The sequence below is a fragment of the Geotrypetes seraphini genome, chromosome 3 (genome assembly GCF_902459505.1).
Source record: "Geotrypetes seraphini chromosome 3, aGeoSer1.1, whole genome shotgun sequence".
Lineage (NCBI taxonomy): Eukaryota > Metazoa > Chordata > Amphibia > Gymnophiona > Dermophiidae > Geotrypetes > Geotrypetes seraphini.
Window position 1 is genome coordinate 281,817,946 of NC_047086.1, and position 16,752 is coordinate 281,834,697.

The following is a 16,752-nucleotide window of genomic DNA, read 5'->3' on the forward strand; positions in this document are numbered from 1 at the left end:
AAAAGCACTGTGAAGGGTCACATATACACTTCACTGTTTTTTGCTATATTGAGTTTTCCATATGGTACAGCGCAGTGGATTAGTGTGTTGGTTGTTCACAGAAAGCCCAGCCCTCCTCTCAGCTTACTGAACTTCTCTATGCAATCATCATAAGCAGCTTTTTTATTTCCTCGAATTTAGCATGTCCCCCATGGAAGATACAGAGGTTTTTACAGAGGAGCACATTATTAGACACCTTAACATCCCCCCATATCCTCACCTCTCTAGCATGGGAGCACTAGGAACTGTTCCTGATTACAGATGTCACATGTGGAGTCACACTACAGCCTCACTGTGTTCCTGTGACAGACTCAGTGTGAAGCTTCTCTTCCTCCCCCCACTTCCCCCTCACACACTGCCTGGCTCATAGGATACTAAGGGGAAGACAGGCAGGCTAAACATCCACTCACAGGACTGCAGCCAGCACAGGAGGATGGGCCGCGGCCCACCGGGACAATGCCCGGTCCTCCCAATGGCCAGTCCGGCCCTGTTGCCAGGTGAGCTGCAAAGCAGACACCGGCACACTCGCCTCCCGCCGCGCTGCATATCTTAATTGCGGACCCTCCCGCGTGCCAGCTGCAAGGCCTTCGCGTGCCACAGCTGGCACGAGTGCCATAGGTTCACCATCGCTGACCTAGTGTATGTAAATGAAGGTTGAATTTTGAGAATGTTTGTCTTCCTGAATTCTGCTGTTAACTAAATTAATAAAAGCCTACTATAATTTTCTCATAGAATTTTATTCTAGCTGCCATAATTTTAAATCTGTTTTACCTTTGTCATAGATGTTAACCCAAGAAGCTTCTCAAGACACTTTGTTGATTCCTATCATCATTGTGCCTATTTTGGAGGTGGTCGCAGCTCTGCTTAGACAAGGAGAAGGGATTATCAGGAATCCGCATCATGTGACACTCGCATTCAGCATTCTTTTAATAGTCCCATTGGATCATTTAAAGATGAAGGATTATTACAACATCTTCTTGGGAATCCATGAAGTACTGTTCTCTATACTCCAATTTCATCTACAGGTAGGAATGTGGCACAGCTGTAAGGAAGGTATAATTGGGTTCTTTAAGGCAACAAAAGTGGAGGCTCAAAGGAGATCATTAGATAGTGCCTATCTTGAATTTAGTAAGCCTTTTTGTATTGTAGTTCTCAGACTGAATGGGGAGGGTGAATGTATTTTAGCAAGAGGAGCAAGGACGTTTTCTTTGCCATAACTTTAATTGCAGTGCATTAAACTACAGTCTTAAATGATTATGGCCCCCTTTTATCAAACTACTACTATTACGGTAATTATTTCTATAGTGCTACCAGACATACATAGTACTGTACAGAGTCACAAAGAAAAAGAAAACAGTCCCTGCTCGAAAGAGCTTAAAATCTAAACAGACAAGACAGACGAACAGGATGTTATCCCAGGACAAGCAGGCAGGTATTCTCACTAGTGGGTGATGTCATCCGACAGAGCCCCGATACGGACATCTTGCAAGCATGTCTTGCTTGAAGAAACTCAGAAGTTTTGAGATGCCCGCACCGCGCATGCGCCAGTGCCTTCCCTCCCGATGGTCCGGGCGTGTCTCCTCAGTTCTTTTTCTTCCGCGGAGCTGAGAAGTCTATCTTCAATTTGCGCCCATTGAATCTCTTTTTTTGCCTTCTATTTTGCCGCGGGTTGAGTTCTTTTGGCTCTCCTGTGCATTTATTTCTTTCTTTGATTTCTTTTTTCAAAAAAAAAAAAAAATTTTCCTTCCAATACCAGGTCGGCCGCGTGGCTGGGGCCCCGCGCCTTCGACCTTGCGGCGGAGTTTTTCCGGCCTATGTCCCGGCCGATTACCGGTTTCAAAAAGTGTAGCAAGTGCCAGCGCGCGATTTCGCTCACGGACCCTCATCGACGCTGCTTACACTGTCTGGGACCGGATCACTTCCCGAAATCGTGCCGGCCTTGCTCCACTCTGACGGCGAGAGCGTTTAAGCGCCGCTGTCTACTGTGGGAGTCCATGTTCAAGATGGAAGCTTCATCGGATCCTGCAGCTTCGACATCGACGGGTGCTTCGACTCCTTCAGCGAAGCCCTCTGCCTCCCCGGCTGCTTCGGGCCTCCTGAAACTGGCATCGTTCACACCGGTTTCGGCCCCGGCTTCGGCGCCGGTGCCTTCCTCCGTCTCCTCGGAGCAGGTATCGACCCCTACAGTTCCACCGGTGGTGCTCAAGGTGCCGAAGACTGGCAAGCAGAAGCACGCAGCACCGAAGGAGCGCAGAGACCGTGCGGAAGGGCCCCCTTTTGGTGCGGATCCCTCCATATCGGCTTCGTTGCGGTCCCTTCTGGAGGCTCAGTTCGTGGAGCTCATGCAGACCATGGGGCCTCGACTGATTGCCACCATCCAGGGTGACCTCCCAGCTTCGGCTTCGAGGGGCGGACCGCCCCCTCCTCCTCCTCCTCGCCGCACGACCTCGTTGCTCGGCGAGGAGGAGCGGCGAGCGGTGTCCGGGTCCTCGAGGAGGTCCTCCGTTAGTGCTGTGCCTCCTTTGGAACCGATTCCCTCGAGGAGGGCCTCCCTTAGTGATATGCCTCCCTTAGTGATATGCCTCCCTTGGAGCCCATCCCCTCGAGGAAAGCCTCGTTTAGTGACCTGCCTCCCTTGGAACCGATTACTCCGCCCCATGACTCAGTGTGGCGTCCACCTTCGGGGCCACCCAGTCCTGGGCATAGCAGGAAGCAGGACGAGTTCTTCCGAACCCCCTATCAAGCCTGGGCGGCGTCAGGGGAGGCACCGACTCTTCCGCCTCTGCGATCGACGGCATCGAGTCCGATCTTCTCCTTGGAGGTGTCTGACCCAGTTTCTCACAGACGGGCTCGATCCCCTTCCAGGCATAGATCCAGACATTCTTCGAAGCATTCCTCTCGGCACTCGACCGTCTCGCCTCAGAAGAAATTGCCTCGGTTGGGGTATGCTGCTTCGACTGGGTCTCCTCCGGGCCCGGAGTTCGAGGACCCCGAGGTTTTCTACTCGTCCTGTTGCTTGCAGGCCTCTCTGGAGCCTGAAGCCTCTTCTTCTTCTAGTCCGTCTCGCAGACCGGCGACGGTGGACCAACTGTCCTTTTCATCGTTCCTCAGGCAGATGGCAGATGACATGGACATTACTCTCGATGCTGGGTCTCGATATTCCAAGGAGTACCTCGATACCATGCACTTGCCTCGTCCTCCGGCAGAGTCCTTGCGGCTTCCCCTGCACAAGCTCCTCGACCAGACCTTCATGCGATGCTTCGAGTCTCCTTACTCTATCCCTGCGGTCCCTGGCAAATTGGATGCGCGGTACCGCACGGTGCATCATAAAGGCTTCAAGGGTCCTCAGCTTTCTCACCAGTCCCTCTTGGTCGAATCCTCGCTCAAGCGGTCTCATCCTGGCCAGGTCTATGCTTCAGTGCCTCCGGGCCGCGAGGGCAGAACCATGGATAAGTTTGGTCGACGCATCTATCAGAATTCGATGATGGCGTCTCGAGTCCTGAATTACAATTTCCACTTTGCAGCCTACTTGGAATTTTTTCTACCTGTGCTTCGGAAGTTCACACCATACATCGAGTCCCAGGCTAGGTTTGAGTTTGAGGAGGTGGTTGCTTCGCTGTCCCAACTTCGGCTTCAGTTGATGCAATCTGCCTATGATGCGTTCGAGCTCTCAGCCCGAGCGGCGGCCTGCTCGGTGGCGATGCGCCGGTTGGCCTGGTTGCGGACCATTGATATGGACCCGAATCTTCAGGACCGCCTGGCGAACGTCCCGTGTGCTGGGGCGGATCTTTTTGACGAATCCATCGAGACTGTCACGAAGAAGTTGTCTGACCACGAAAAGTCCTTCCAATCTATCCTTCGGCCGAAGCCTAAGCCTCAGCAGTCTTGACCTTCTCGTCCGCCGTTGATTTATCAGAGGCGTTATCAGCCGAGGCAAACCGGCGAAGCGTCAGCCTCCCCAGAAGGGTCAGCCTAAGTCTCAGTCGCCTGCTGTCCCTAAGACCACTCAGCCTTTTTGACTGTCTCGTCGAGGGCATAACCAACCTCGTTCTGCCTCCCCCTGTTTTTCCCATCGGAGGGCGCCTCCATCATTTTTATCATCGCTGGGAGGCCATCATAACCGACCTCTGGGTCCTTACTATCATCAAGGAAGGATACTCTCTTCATTTCCATCGGGTCCCTCCGGACTACCCTCCAAGAGAGTATCCTTCCAACTTGACTCAGACCGCCCTTCTTCTTCAGGAAGCTCAGGCTTTGCTCCGGCTTCGTGCCATGGAGCCGGTTCTGACGAACCAACTGAACCAGGGGTTTTACTCCCGGTACTTCCTTGTTCCGAAGAAGACGGGCGACCTGCGACCCATTTTGGACCTCAGGGTCCTCAACAAATTCCTAGTCAAAGAGAGGTTTCGCATGCTGACACTTGCTTCTCTCTACCCCCTCCTCGAGCAGAACGACTGGTTATGCTCTCTGGATCTCAAGGAGGCCTACACTCATATTCCCATTCATCCGGCCTCTCGCAAGTTCCTCAGATTTCGGGTGGGACATCTCCATTTGCAGTATCGAGTGCTTCCATTCGGCCTGTCTTCGTCCCCCAGAATCTTCACCAAATGTCTGGTGGTGGTGGCCGCGGCCCTTCGGAACCAAGGTCTTCAGGTATTCCCCTACCTCGACGACTGGCTGATCAAGGCTCCCTCGGCCTCGGGGGTCCTCTCAGCGACCCTGTCAACGATTCTGTTCCTGCAGAGTTTGGGATTCGAGATCAACTTTCCCAAGTCTCATCTACAGCCGACCCAGTCTCTTCCCTTCATCGGGGCTGTCCTGGATACCGTACGTCTCAGAGCATTCCTTCCTTCTCAGCGCATGGATGCTCTTCTTCATCTCTGCCAGTCTGTGTCTTCTCGCCAGACCATCTCAGCGAGACACATGATGGTCCTCCTGGGCCACATGGCCTCTACAGTTCATGTGACGCCGTTTGCCAGACTCCACCTCAGAATTCCTCAGTGGACCCTGGCATCTCAGTGGACTCGGGTGTCGGATCCGTTGACTCGACACATCACAGTCACTCCTGCTCTTCGGCAGTCTCTGCTCTGGTGGATGACCTCTTCGAATCTATCCAGAGGTTTGCTGTTTCATTCTCCTCCCCACCAGAAGGTTCTCACAACCGATTCCTCGACCTATGCCTGGGGAGCGCATCTGGATGGGCTTCGCACTCAGGGATTCTGGACCTGTGCGGACCGACTCCATCAAATCAATCTTCTGGAGCTCAGAGCCATCTTCAATGCTCTTCAAGCTTTTCAACATCTGCTTCACGACATGGTGGTCCTCATTCGCACCGACAATCAGGTCACCATGTATTATGTCAACAAGCAAGGGGGCACGGGCTCGGCCTCCCTCTGCCAGGAAGCTCTCAGAGTCTGGGATTGGGCGGTTCGCCACAACACCTTCCTCAAAGCTGTCTATATTCAGGGGAGGGACAATGTCTTGGCGGACAAACTGAGTCGTCTTCTCCAGCCTCACGAATGGACACTCCACTCCAAGCCCCTTCATCAGATCTTTGCTCAGTGGGGAACGCCTCAGATAGACCTCTTTGCGGCTCCCCACAATTTCAAGCTGCCTCAGTTTTGCTCCAGGATCTACGCTCCTCATCGCCTCGAGGCAGATGCTTTTCTGCTGGATTGGGGGAATCGCTTTCTGTATGCGTTTCCGCCATTCCCTCTCATTCAAAAGACTCTAGTCAAACTGAAGTCCGAACATGCCACCATGATTCTGATAGCTCCTCGGTGGCCCAGGCAACCTTGGTTCTCCCTTCTACTTCAGCTCAGCAGCAGGGAACCGTACCTACTTCCAGTGTTTCCTTCACTGCTTACTCAGCATCAGGGGTCTCTGCTTCATCCCAACCTGCAGACTCTCCACCTGACAGCTTGGTTCCTCTCAACGTAACTCCGCACCAGTTTTCCCAGGCGGTGAGGGATGTCTTGGAGGCTTCCAGGAAGCCTGCTACTCGTCAATGCTACTCCCAAAAATGGACTAGATTTTCTTCATGGTGTATTTCCAATTCTAAGGAGCCTCAGCGAGCCTCTCTATCCTCTGTTTTGGACTATCTTTTACATCTGTCTCAGTCTGGTCTCAAGTCGACATCTATACGAGTCCACCTGAGTGCTATTACGGCTTTCCATCAGCCTCTACAAGGGAAACCTCTCTCTTCTCATCCTGTGGTTTCCAGATTTATGAAAGGACTTTTTCATGTCAATCCTCCTCTCAAACCGCCTCCAGTGGTTTGGGATCTAAATGTTGTCCTTTCTCAGCTTATGAAACCTCCTTTTGAGCCTCTGAGCAAGGCTCCACTAAAGTTTCTCACTTGGAAAGTGGTTTTTCTGGTGGCCCTCATATCTGCTCGCAGGGTCAGTGAGCTTCAAGCCTTGGTGGCGGACCCACCTTTCACAGTATTCCATCATGACAAGGTGGTCCTCCGCACTCACCTGAAATTCCTGCCTAAAGTGGTCTCTGAATTTCACCTCAACCAATCCATTGTGCTTCCAGTGTTCTTTCCAAAGCCTCATTCTCATCCTGGAGAATCAGCTCTTCACACTCTGGACTGTAAACGTGCTTTGGCTTTCTACTTGGATCGCACCAAACCACACAGAACTGCTCCTCAACTTTTCGTCTCCTTTGATCCAAACAAGTTGGAACGACCTGTATCGAAGCGCACCATCTCCAACTGGATGGCGGCTTGTATCTCTTTCTGCTATGCCCAGGCTGGATTACCCCTTCCCTGTAAGGTCACAGCACATAGGGTCAGAGCAATGGCAGCCTCTGTAGCCTTCCTCAGATCGACACCGATTGAGGAGATTTGTAGGGCTGCCACTTGGTCCTCGGTTCATATGTTCACCTCTCATTATTGTCTGGATACTTTCTCCAGACGGGATGGGCAGTTTGGCCAAACTGTATTACAAAATTTGTTCTCCTAAGTTGCCAACTCTTCCACCATCCCATTGAGGTTAGGTTGGAGGTCACCCACTAGTGAGAATACCTGCCTGCTTGTCCTGGGATAAAGCAATGTTACTTACCGTAACAGTTGTTATCCAGGGACAGCAGGCAGCTATTCTCACGTCCCACCCACTTCCCCTGGGTTGGCTTCTCTGCTAGCTACCTGAACTGAGGAGACACGCCTGGACCATCGGGCGGGAAGGCACTGGCGCATGCGCGGTGCGGGCATCTCGAAACTTCTGAGTTTCTTCAAGCAAGACATGCTTGCAAGATGTCCGTATCGGGGCTCTGTCGGATGACATCACCCACTAGTGAGAATAGCTGCCTGATGTCCCTGGATAACAACTGTTACGGTAAGTAACATTGCTTTATGGATACAGTTAAGGGGAATGGTTAATCAGCTGGCTGGGTTGGTGGGCAGAGGAGTAGGGTTAAGGATTGAAGGTTATATCAAAAAGGTGGATTTTCAATCTGCTTTTAAACAAGGGAAGGGAAGGGGCTTGGCAGACAAACTCAGGTAATTTATTCCAGGCATAGGTTTTTTTTTTTATCACGGGTCGCTATGGTAAAAGCTCCAACGCTCATAGGAATTCTATGAGCATCAGAGCTTTTAACATAGCAGCCTTCGATAAAAATACCATAATTCAGCTTGATAAAAGTGGACCTTTGTCTCCTTGTTACCTGCCCCATGTCTCTGTCTTACACCTCACCCAGCCACCACCCCCCTCTTGTAGGGTCACCTTCAAAAGATAATTAACAATGCAGTAACCCCACTTTTTACTAAACCATGATAGCAGTTATTAGCGCAGGGAGCCATGCAGAATGCTCCGTGTTGCTCCCGACGCTCTTAGAGTTCCTATGAGGATTGGGAGCAGCGCAGAACATTCAGCACAGCTCCCTGTGCTAATAACCGCTATCGTAGTTTAGTAAAAGGGGGGGTAAGTTAGTCCAATAAAAAAAGGTATTACCTTTATTCCTTTTGTTTTATTTCTTTTAATTGTATATATTACTACAATTTTAAGAAAGCATTTTCAAAAATGTTAAAATTATCTAAGAGTAATACAAAGAATAAAAAGAGAAAAAAGAGTAAGAATACTGGCTTTAAAAAATTTGATCAATGTATGGTGAAATGCAGGTTCCCTAGTAAGTCATACTTTTGCAAAGAAAAATATGATTTTATTGATGGAGGAGTTATACACACAAAAATGTTAAGGGCTCCTTTTACGAAGGTGCGCTAGCGGTTTTAGTGCACGCACCGGATTAGCGCGCGTTAGTCGGAAATCTACCGCCTGCTCAAAAGGAGGTGGTAGCAGCTAGCACATGCTACAATTTAGCGCTCGCTATTCCATGCGTTAAGGCCCTAGCGCACCTTCGGAAAAGGAGCCCTAAATTAGTACAAACATGAAACCTTCAAGCATAAATTTTTCTTGCTAAAGTTTTGATGGTAGTGTTTATTTGTTTACAAGTTTCAATCTTGTGCTAAATTGAGGCATTTTTTTGTGATTTTTGCAAAGTGACTTTGTTGTCAAGCAAACAATTTTGTTCATTTTCCAGAAACAAGAGAGAAATATACAGTAAAACCTTGGTTTGCAAGCATAGATTGTTGCAGAAGCATGCTTGTAATCCAAAGCACTCATATATCAAAGCGAAATTCCCCATAATAAATAATGGAAACTCAGACCATTCGTTCCACAACCCAAAAATTTTAATAAAAAATACCATATGTACTCGTATTGCAAGACCTCGCTCGTTTAGAACAGTCAGTACACTCCTGCAGTGTCAGAGAGAGAAGAACCATCAGCTCAGTTGTGATGTGTGTATACTGTTTGTACTTGTATTGCAAGACATTGCTTGTATATCAAGTTAACATTTAATAAAATGTTTTGCTTGTCTTGCAAAACGCTTGCAAACCAAATTACTTGCAATCCAAGGTTTTACTGTAATCAGTAGTGTTCTCCAGGGATCTATGCTGTGATCAGTTCTTAATAAAATACTTGTATATAATCTAGGGAAGGGAATAAGTAAAGTGATCAGATATTTAGATAACAAGTTATTACATGCTGCTTATGATTTAAAAGTCTGGAAGAAGGTTGCAGGAAAACCTTGTGAGATTGATGAACAGGGCATCTAAATGACAGATTAAATTAATGTGAATAAGTGCAAAGTGATTCACATAGGGAAAAAATAATCCTATGAGTGTCGCATTAGTTACCATCAAGAAAATTATCTTGGAGTATTTGTGACCAATATATTGACATTTTCAGTTCAATGTGTGAAAGCAGTCAAAAAAGTTGGGTGGGGAAGGGAGATGTGGTGGTGCTGTTGCTAGTCAGGTGGGGAAAGGAGATGCGGTGGTACTGCTAATAGTCAGGTGGGGGAAGGAAGATGTGCTGCTGCTGCTAGTTAGGTGGGGGAAAGGAGATGTGCTTTTGCTAGTCGGGTGGAGTAAGGGAGATGTCCTGCTGTTGCTAGTTACAGTGGAAGGGTGCTGCTGGACCTGGGTGGTAGGCAGAGGTGAGAGGGAGAGGTGCTGCTGGATGGGGTGGGAGAAGAGAGAGGGCGAAATGCTGCAGGGCTGGGAGTGGAGGAGTGAGAAGAAGAGTTGCTCCTGAACCTGAGTGATGGGGAGAGGTGAGGAGAAGGGATAGGGAGAGGTGCTGTTGGACCTGGGTAGTGTCAAGGATTTCTGGTCATTGTGAGTATGATGACGGAGAATAACATAGCTAGAGTTCATGAAAACGGAGGCCTTGAGATTAGAGAATGACACGGGGAAAAAATCTGTCCCCATTACTGCACCGTCCCCGGCCCACCATCCGCTGCACCGCCCCATCACTGCTGTTCCCTTCATGTCACCACCACCCCTTTCACCACCACTGCCATCCCATTCACCGCCCCGTCACCGTCCCCGCAACATCCATATAAGCCTCAGTACTGCGAAACACCATGAAGACAGAAGAGAGTCCTGCCACTACTACTACTACTGCACTGAGAATCTGTTTCAGTGCCTCTGCCCTGTAGTAAAAACAGAACATAAAATAAATCAATTGACTTGTTCTCCCTTGCAATGACGTGTCCCCCCCATGTTCACCTATAGCTCGAATCAGGTCAATTGTGCACACTAAAAATGCAGGAGGATCTGGAACGTGAGTGCAGGCAGGCAGTGATACAAAAACAGCAGACACCCGACCGATTGCAGCGTTCCGCCATCTCCCTCCCTCCACCTCACCTTAAATGTAGAGTATGCCAGCTTTCTTTTTCGCCCAGCCGCACGTGCGGCTGCTCATTTGTTCAATGTTCTCCTCTGACGCAACTGGTAACAGGAAGTTGCAAGAGAGGAGAAGATTGAACAACTCGAGCAGCCACGCGTGCGCCTGGGCGAAAAAGAAAGCCGGCATACTCTACATCAGTGTTTTTCAACCTTTTTACACCCATGGACCGTCAGAAATAAAATAATTATTTTGTGGACCGGCAAACTACTAGGACTAAAATTTTAAAACCCTGTTTCCGCCCCATCTCCGCAAGCTCAGTCACCTCAGTAACTATAGAAAAATAGACAAATATAGTGCCAAATATAGACAGCAGATATAAATTCTCAAAACTGACACATTTTGATCACTAAATTGAAAATAAAATCATTTTTCCTACCTTTGCTGTCTGGTGATTGATTTCATGAGTCTCTGGTTGCGTTTCCTTCTGTCTGTGTATCCTTTCTTTCTTTCTGCACTCAGGCCCAAGAATTGTCCCTTTCTATTCCCTGCCTCTTTCCTTCCTATGTTCTTAGTGCCCCCGGTGCCTCCTTCCCATGTCTTTAGTGCCCCCGGTGCATCCTTCCTATATCCTTAGTGCCCCTTCCTGTCTTTAGTGCCCCAGTGCCTCCTTCCCATGTCTTTAGTGCCCCAGTGCCTCCTTCCCATGTCTTTAGTGCCCCAGTGCCTCCTTCCCATGTCTTTAGTGCCCCAGTGCCTCCTTCCAATGTCCTTAGTGCCCCTTCCTGTCTTTAGTGCCTCCTTCCCATGTCCTTAGTACCCCTTCCTGTCTTTATTGCCCCTAGTGCCTCCTTCCCATGTCTTTAGTTGGCTTTAGCAACTGAGAGCAGGGGAAAAGGAGAGGCTTTTTTTTTTTTTTCGCGCGGACCGGCAGAAATTGAACCGGCGGTTGAGGGAACAGTGCTCTTCATCAAAGGTGAGGTGGAGGGAGGGAGATGGCCGGGTGGGGACCGCGCAATCTTTGGTTGCCTCACTGCGGAGACAAGTCCATTCACCGCTCCACAGGGCGGTGAATGGCCTTGTCCCCGTCCCCGCAGAGGCCGCTATTTTTTCTTCCCCATTTCGGCGGGTTACCCGCGGCTAAACGTGGCTAGCCGCAGGTAACCACCACCGTGTCATTCTCTACTTGAGATGCCAGGTTTCTAGTGAGATATGCATACAGATGTCTGTAAATTAAGGGTATAGAGATAACAAAAGCGGGAGAAGCAATGGCGCAACATGTTTTGAGTGTAACACACACCTGTGAAGCAGGATTTGATATTTGAATTAGGGTGAATTTGTGATGATGGGAAAATTCTAGGGTGGTAGTTGAGATAATGTGGACTGGTGAAAAACAAGATCCCCTCAGGGATCCGTGCTGGGGCCAATCCTGTTCAATACGTTTGTGAGTGAAATTGCTGAAGGGATAGAAGGAAAAGTGTGCCTTTTTGCAGATGATACCAAGATTTGTAACAGAGTAGACACCGAAGAGGGAGTGAAAAATATGAAAAAGGATCTGCAAAAGTTAGAGGAATGGTCTAATGCCTGGCAACTAAAATTCAATGCAAAGAAATGCAGAGTAATGCATTTGGGGATTAATAATAGGAAGGAACCGTATATGCTGGGAGGAGAGAAGCTGATATGCACGGACGGGGAGAGGGACCTTGGGGTGATAGTGTCCAAAGATCTAAAGGTGAAAAAACAGTGTGACAAGGCAGTGGCTGCTGCAAGAAGGATGCTGGGCTGTATAAAGAGAGGCGTAGTCAGTAGAAGGTGTTGATGCCCCTGTACAGGTCATTGGTAAGGCACCACTTGGAGTATTGTGTTCAATTTTGGAGACCATATCTGGCGAAGGATGTAAGAAGACTTGAGGCGGTCCAGAGGAGGGCGACGAAAATGATAGGAGGCTTGCGCCAGAAGACGTATGAGGAGAGACTGGAAGCCCTGAATATGTATACCCTAGAGGAAAGGAGAGACAGGGGAGATATGATTCAGACGTTCAAATACTTGAAGGGTATTAACGTAGAACAAAATATTTTTCAGAGAAAGGAAAATGGTAAAACCAGAGGATATAATTTGAGGTTGAGGGGTGGTAGATTCAAAGACAATGTTAGGAAATTCTACTTTACGGAGAGGGTGGTGGATGCCTGAAATGCGCTCCCGAGAGAGGTAGTGGAGAGTAAAACTGTGACTGAGTTCAAAGAAGCGTGGGATGAACACAAAAGATCTAGAATCAGAAAATAAGATTAAATATTGAACTAAGGCCAGTACTGGGCAGACTTGCACGGTCTGTGTCTATATATGGCCGTTTGGTGGAGGATGGGCTGGGGAGGGCTTCAATGGCTGGGAGGGTGTAGATGGGCTAGAGTAAGTCTTAACAGAGATTTCGGCAGTTGGAACCCAAGCACAGTACAGGTTAAAGCTTTGGATTCTTGCCCAGAAATAGCTAAGAAGAAAAAAAAAAAAAAAAATTAAATTGAATCAGGTTGGGCAGACTGGATGGACCATTCGGGTCTTTATCTGCCGTCATCTACTATGTTACTATGTTAGAGTAGCAAATGTAGTCAGCAGGAAAAGTACATAGCAGAAACAGAAAAATAGTCTTGTCTGATGACCTTTTTGTAGGTGAAAGATAGGTGATGGAAAGAAAGAAAAACAACGAATGCACCTAGTTTAGTTGCAGCTAAAATGGAAAAGTTCTTTGAACAGACAAAAGAATAGGAAAGCTGAATTTCTACAATATATAAAGAAATAAGATGCTTGCATTTGCTTAGCTTGCTGTAGAGAAGAATAAAGGATAGTTTAAAAATGAGGATAAGAGCTAGAGTAGAGAATGACACGGGGAAAAAAATCTGTCCCCGTCACTGGACCACCGTCCCCTTCACCGCCGTCCCCTTCACTGTCCCGTCCCGCAGCATCTACCCTTCACTCTCGCCACCTCACCGCCCTTCAGCGGTCCAAGAATTTCCCTTCCTCCGCCTTACCTTTGCGACATAAAGAAACTTAACGGAGGGAAGGCGCACGGTCACCGATCACGTGCGCGGCCCCTTCCCTACCTCCGTCCAAATCTATCTCCCTCCCCCTTACCTTTGCGGCGCTTTAGAAAAGAAACTGATGCCAGCGAAGCCTGCCTGTGCCGCCCTGCAGTAGCATGTGTGTGGGCGGAAGCTTCTCCTCTGACAATTGTCATTTTATAAACAAATAAAACAGAGCAAGGTTAAACAAAACCCATCTCCCCTCCCTTTCACAAATATCCCCTTCACTATTGTGAAAACTGAATAAACCAAATTACTACAGAATGCTACATAGAAAAATCAAGCTAACAGAATACTTTAGTCACACATGGCAAGAATAATGTTAGGAAAGTACAACTAGGGCAACTGCCCCCTGGTCAGAGAGAGAGCCCTAAGCCAGCTAGAAGCTAAAGAAGCACAGCCTGGACTTTGCGGTCCCTAGTTATGTCTAATACCAGCTCTAGCAGGATACATATTTCAAATCTGAAATATTCTAATCACAAAATATAAAATAAATTTATTATTTTTCTTTTTGTTGTCTGGTAATTTTATTCTTCAAATCACATTGGTCTTGGGCTTTGGTTTTAGGTTCCTTCTGTCTTCATCGTGGCTTGGCTGGCTCCTGAAGGTAAAATAGGTGCAAGAGGAGCTGGGGAGAAGATGCCGAGTCTGACACTGGCACAATTTTTTTTTACCACAGGAGTAAGACTTTTCACCGCTCCCATGGGGTGGTAAAAGGTCTTGTCCCCATTCCCGCGGGACAGTGAAAGGTCTTGTCCCCATTCCTGCAGTAAACCAGTTGCAAATGTCTCCATTCCTGCGGATTTACTGCAGTGACCCGGGGTAAACAGTCCCTGTGTCATTCTCTAAGCTAGAGTTAACACATGGCTTGAGAGGAAAGCCACACAATTAGCAAGACTAGAAACACGATTATGTTAATTAAGCAGATGTGACTCATAAGAACATTAGAGTTAACACATGGCTGGAGAGGAAAGCCACACAATTAGCAAGACTAGAAACATGATTATGTTAATTAAGCAGATGTGACTCATAAGAACATTATAAAAGCCAGCTCTTTGTAAATGATTAACGAGGGGCTCTGATACTTTTATGATAAGAGGGTGGGGGGCTGAGGCGAGAGGTAGCTCTGCCCACTCCCTGACATCACCCGAAGCAGACTCGAAGCTCCCCCTTAAAAGGAGAGGAGCCAACGCTGCACAGCTTCTGAAGATCCAACTTGCCTGAGTTTGGGGCAGGCAGGTGAAGTCGGGCAGAGGAGGGAGAGAGGAGAAAATCCACCGAAGAAGGCACGAGGGAGCAGAGAGAAGGCAGAGGGTGAGGAGCTGAGGCAAGAGGTAGCTCCGCCCACTCCCTGACATCACCCAAAGCAGACTCGAAGCTCCCCCTTAAAAGGGGAGAAGCCAACGGCATGTGGCATTTCGGCGAGCAGCAAAGGCGCTCGCCTTAGCGAGAGCGCCTTTGCAAAGGGCCTCAAGAAGGTCCAAGTCACTACACCCAGCGAAGCACACCAAGGACATTGACCTGAGACTGAAGCAAAACCTAAAGAAGGGAAAGTCAGCGATCCTAGTGGGAGACTCGATCCTGAAGCATGTGGACAGCCACATAGCAGGAGGGAGAGAGGATCGACTGGTGACCTGCCTCCCAGGAGCGAGAACCAAGGATATCGTGGACAAAATTGGAAAGATCCTGGAAGGAGCGGAGACGGAAGAGACCACAGTAATGATCCACATCGGGACGAATGATGTCGGCAGGAGAGACTACAGAAGAAGCATGCTGATAGAACAGTTCAAGATTCTGGGAAAGAAGCTGAAGATGAGGACCCAGAAGATAGCATTCTCAGAGATCCTACCAGTACCGAGGGCAGATGTGAAAAGGCAGGAGGAACTACAATTAATAAATGCGTGGATGAGGAGATGGTGTGAGGAAGAAGGGTTCCACTTCGTGAGGAACTGGACAATGTTCTGGGGCAAGAGCAAGCTCTACAGGAGAGATGGACTGCATCTGAGCGCGGCGGGAACAAGACTTCTAGCAAACAACGTCAGGAGAGGAATAGAACAGACTTTAAACTAAGAAGAAGGGGAAAGCCGACAGTCGACCAAGCGTCAACGATTCGGAAGAAGGTATCCTGTGAAGATACCGAAGGGAAAAAAGGCTGGGAAGAAACAATAGACAAATTACAGGAATCGACTAACCCAGAAGAGGAGGTTAGAAGGATTGAAACAAAATAGAAGAAACTAAAGACCGAAGCACTGGGAAAGGAAAGAAAGACAAGAAAATACCAGGATCTAAATTGCATATATACTAATGCAAGGAGCCTAAGAAAAAAAATGGGGGAATTAGAAGCCATGGCCAATACAGAGGACATAGACATCATTGGAGTCTCTGAAACGTGGTGGAATGAAGAAAACAAATGGGATACAGCACTGCCGGGGTACAAGCTCCATCGCCAGGACAGGTCAGGACAGAAAGGAGGTGGAATAGCCCTATACATAAAAGAAAGCATACAATCGACAAAAATGGACACAGCAGAGATGACCAACAAGCTGGAATCGCTATGGGTTAAAATACTGGGAAGGAAAGGGCCTATACTATCGTCCACCCGGGCAAACCGGAGATATCGATGAAGAAATGGAAGTCAAGATGAAGCAAGAATGCAAAAGCGGTAACACGGTTATTATGGGAGACTTCAATTACCCCGGGATAGACTGGAGTCTTGGAAGCTCAAAATGCGCTAGGGAGACAGAATTCCTGGAGGCTATACAAGATTGTTTCATGGAGCAGCTTGATAGAGAACCAACGAGAGGAAATGCCACTCTGGATCTAATCCTAAATGGGTTAAGGGGACCAGCAAAAGAAGTAGAGGTAGTTGGGAAACAGCGATCATAACATGATCAAGTTCAAGGTTGAGGTAGGAATACCGAAAGGAAAGAGAACCATAGCGACAACTTTCAACTTCAGGAAAGGAAACTATGAAGCACTGAGAGAAATGGTAAGGAAGAAACTAAGGAACAGTAGAACATGCCTGGTCTTTTCTCAAGAACACAGTGAGCGAGGCGCAAAATCTGTATATCCCCAGATTCAGAAAGGGGTGCAAAAAGAGTTGAACAAAAGACCCGGCGTGGATAACTAAAATAGTGAAGGAAGCGATAGGCAATAAGAAAATTTAATTCAGGAAATGGAAAAAGGACAAAACTGAGGGGAACTGGAAAGAGCACAGGAAGTATCAAAAAGAATGTCACCAAGTGGTTCGAAAAGCCAAAAGAGAGTATGAAGAGAGGCTAGCCGGGAAGCACGAAATTTCAAACCGTTTTTTAGATATGTTAAAGGGAAGCAACCGGCTAGGGAGGAGGTGGGACTGCTGTACGACGGAGACAGGAAGGGAGTGGTGAAGGAGGAGAAAGAAGTGGCAGAAAGACTTAACATGTTCTTTTCGTCTGTATTTACAA

At 48.1% G+C, this 16,752-nt stretch overlaps 1 protein-coding gene across 4 annotated transcripts in view; it reads left to right on the top strand.

The window, feature by feature from the left end:
- Window positions 1-16,752, top strand: part of URB2 (URB2 ribosome biogenesis homolog) — a 132,148-nt gene that overhangs the window by 86,743 nt on the left and 28,653 nt on the right. For all 4 annotated transcript variants that reach the window (XM_033938058.1, XM_033938057.1, XM_033938060.1 and 1 more), the window contains exon 7: window positions 822-1,064. In XM_033938058.1, coding sequence (XP_033793949.1) covers window positions 822-1,064 — 243 coding nt within the window. The remainder of the gene's footprint in view (window positions 1-821; window positions 1,065-16,752) is intronic.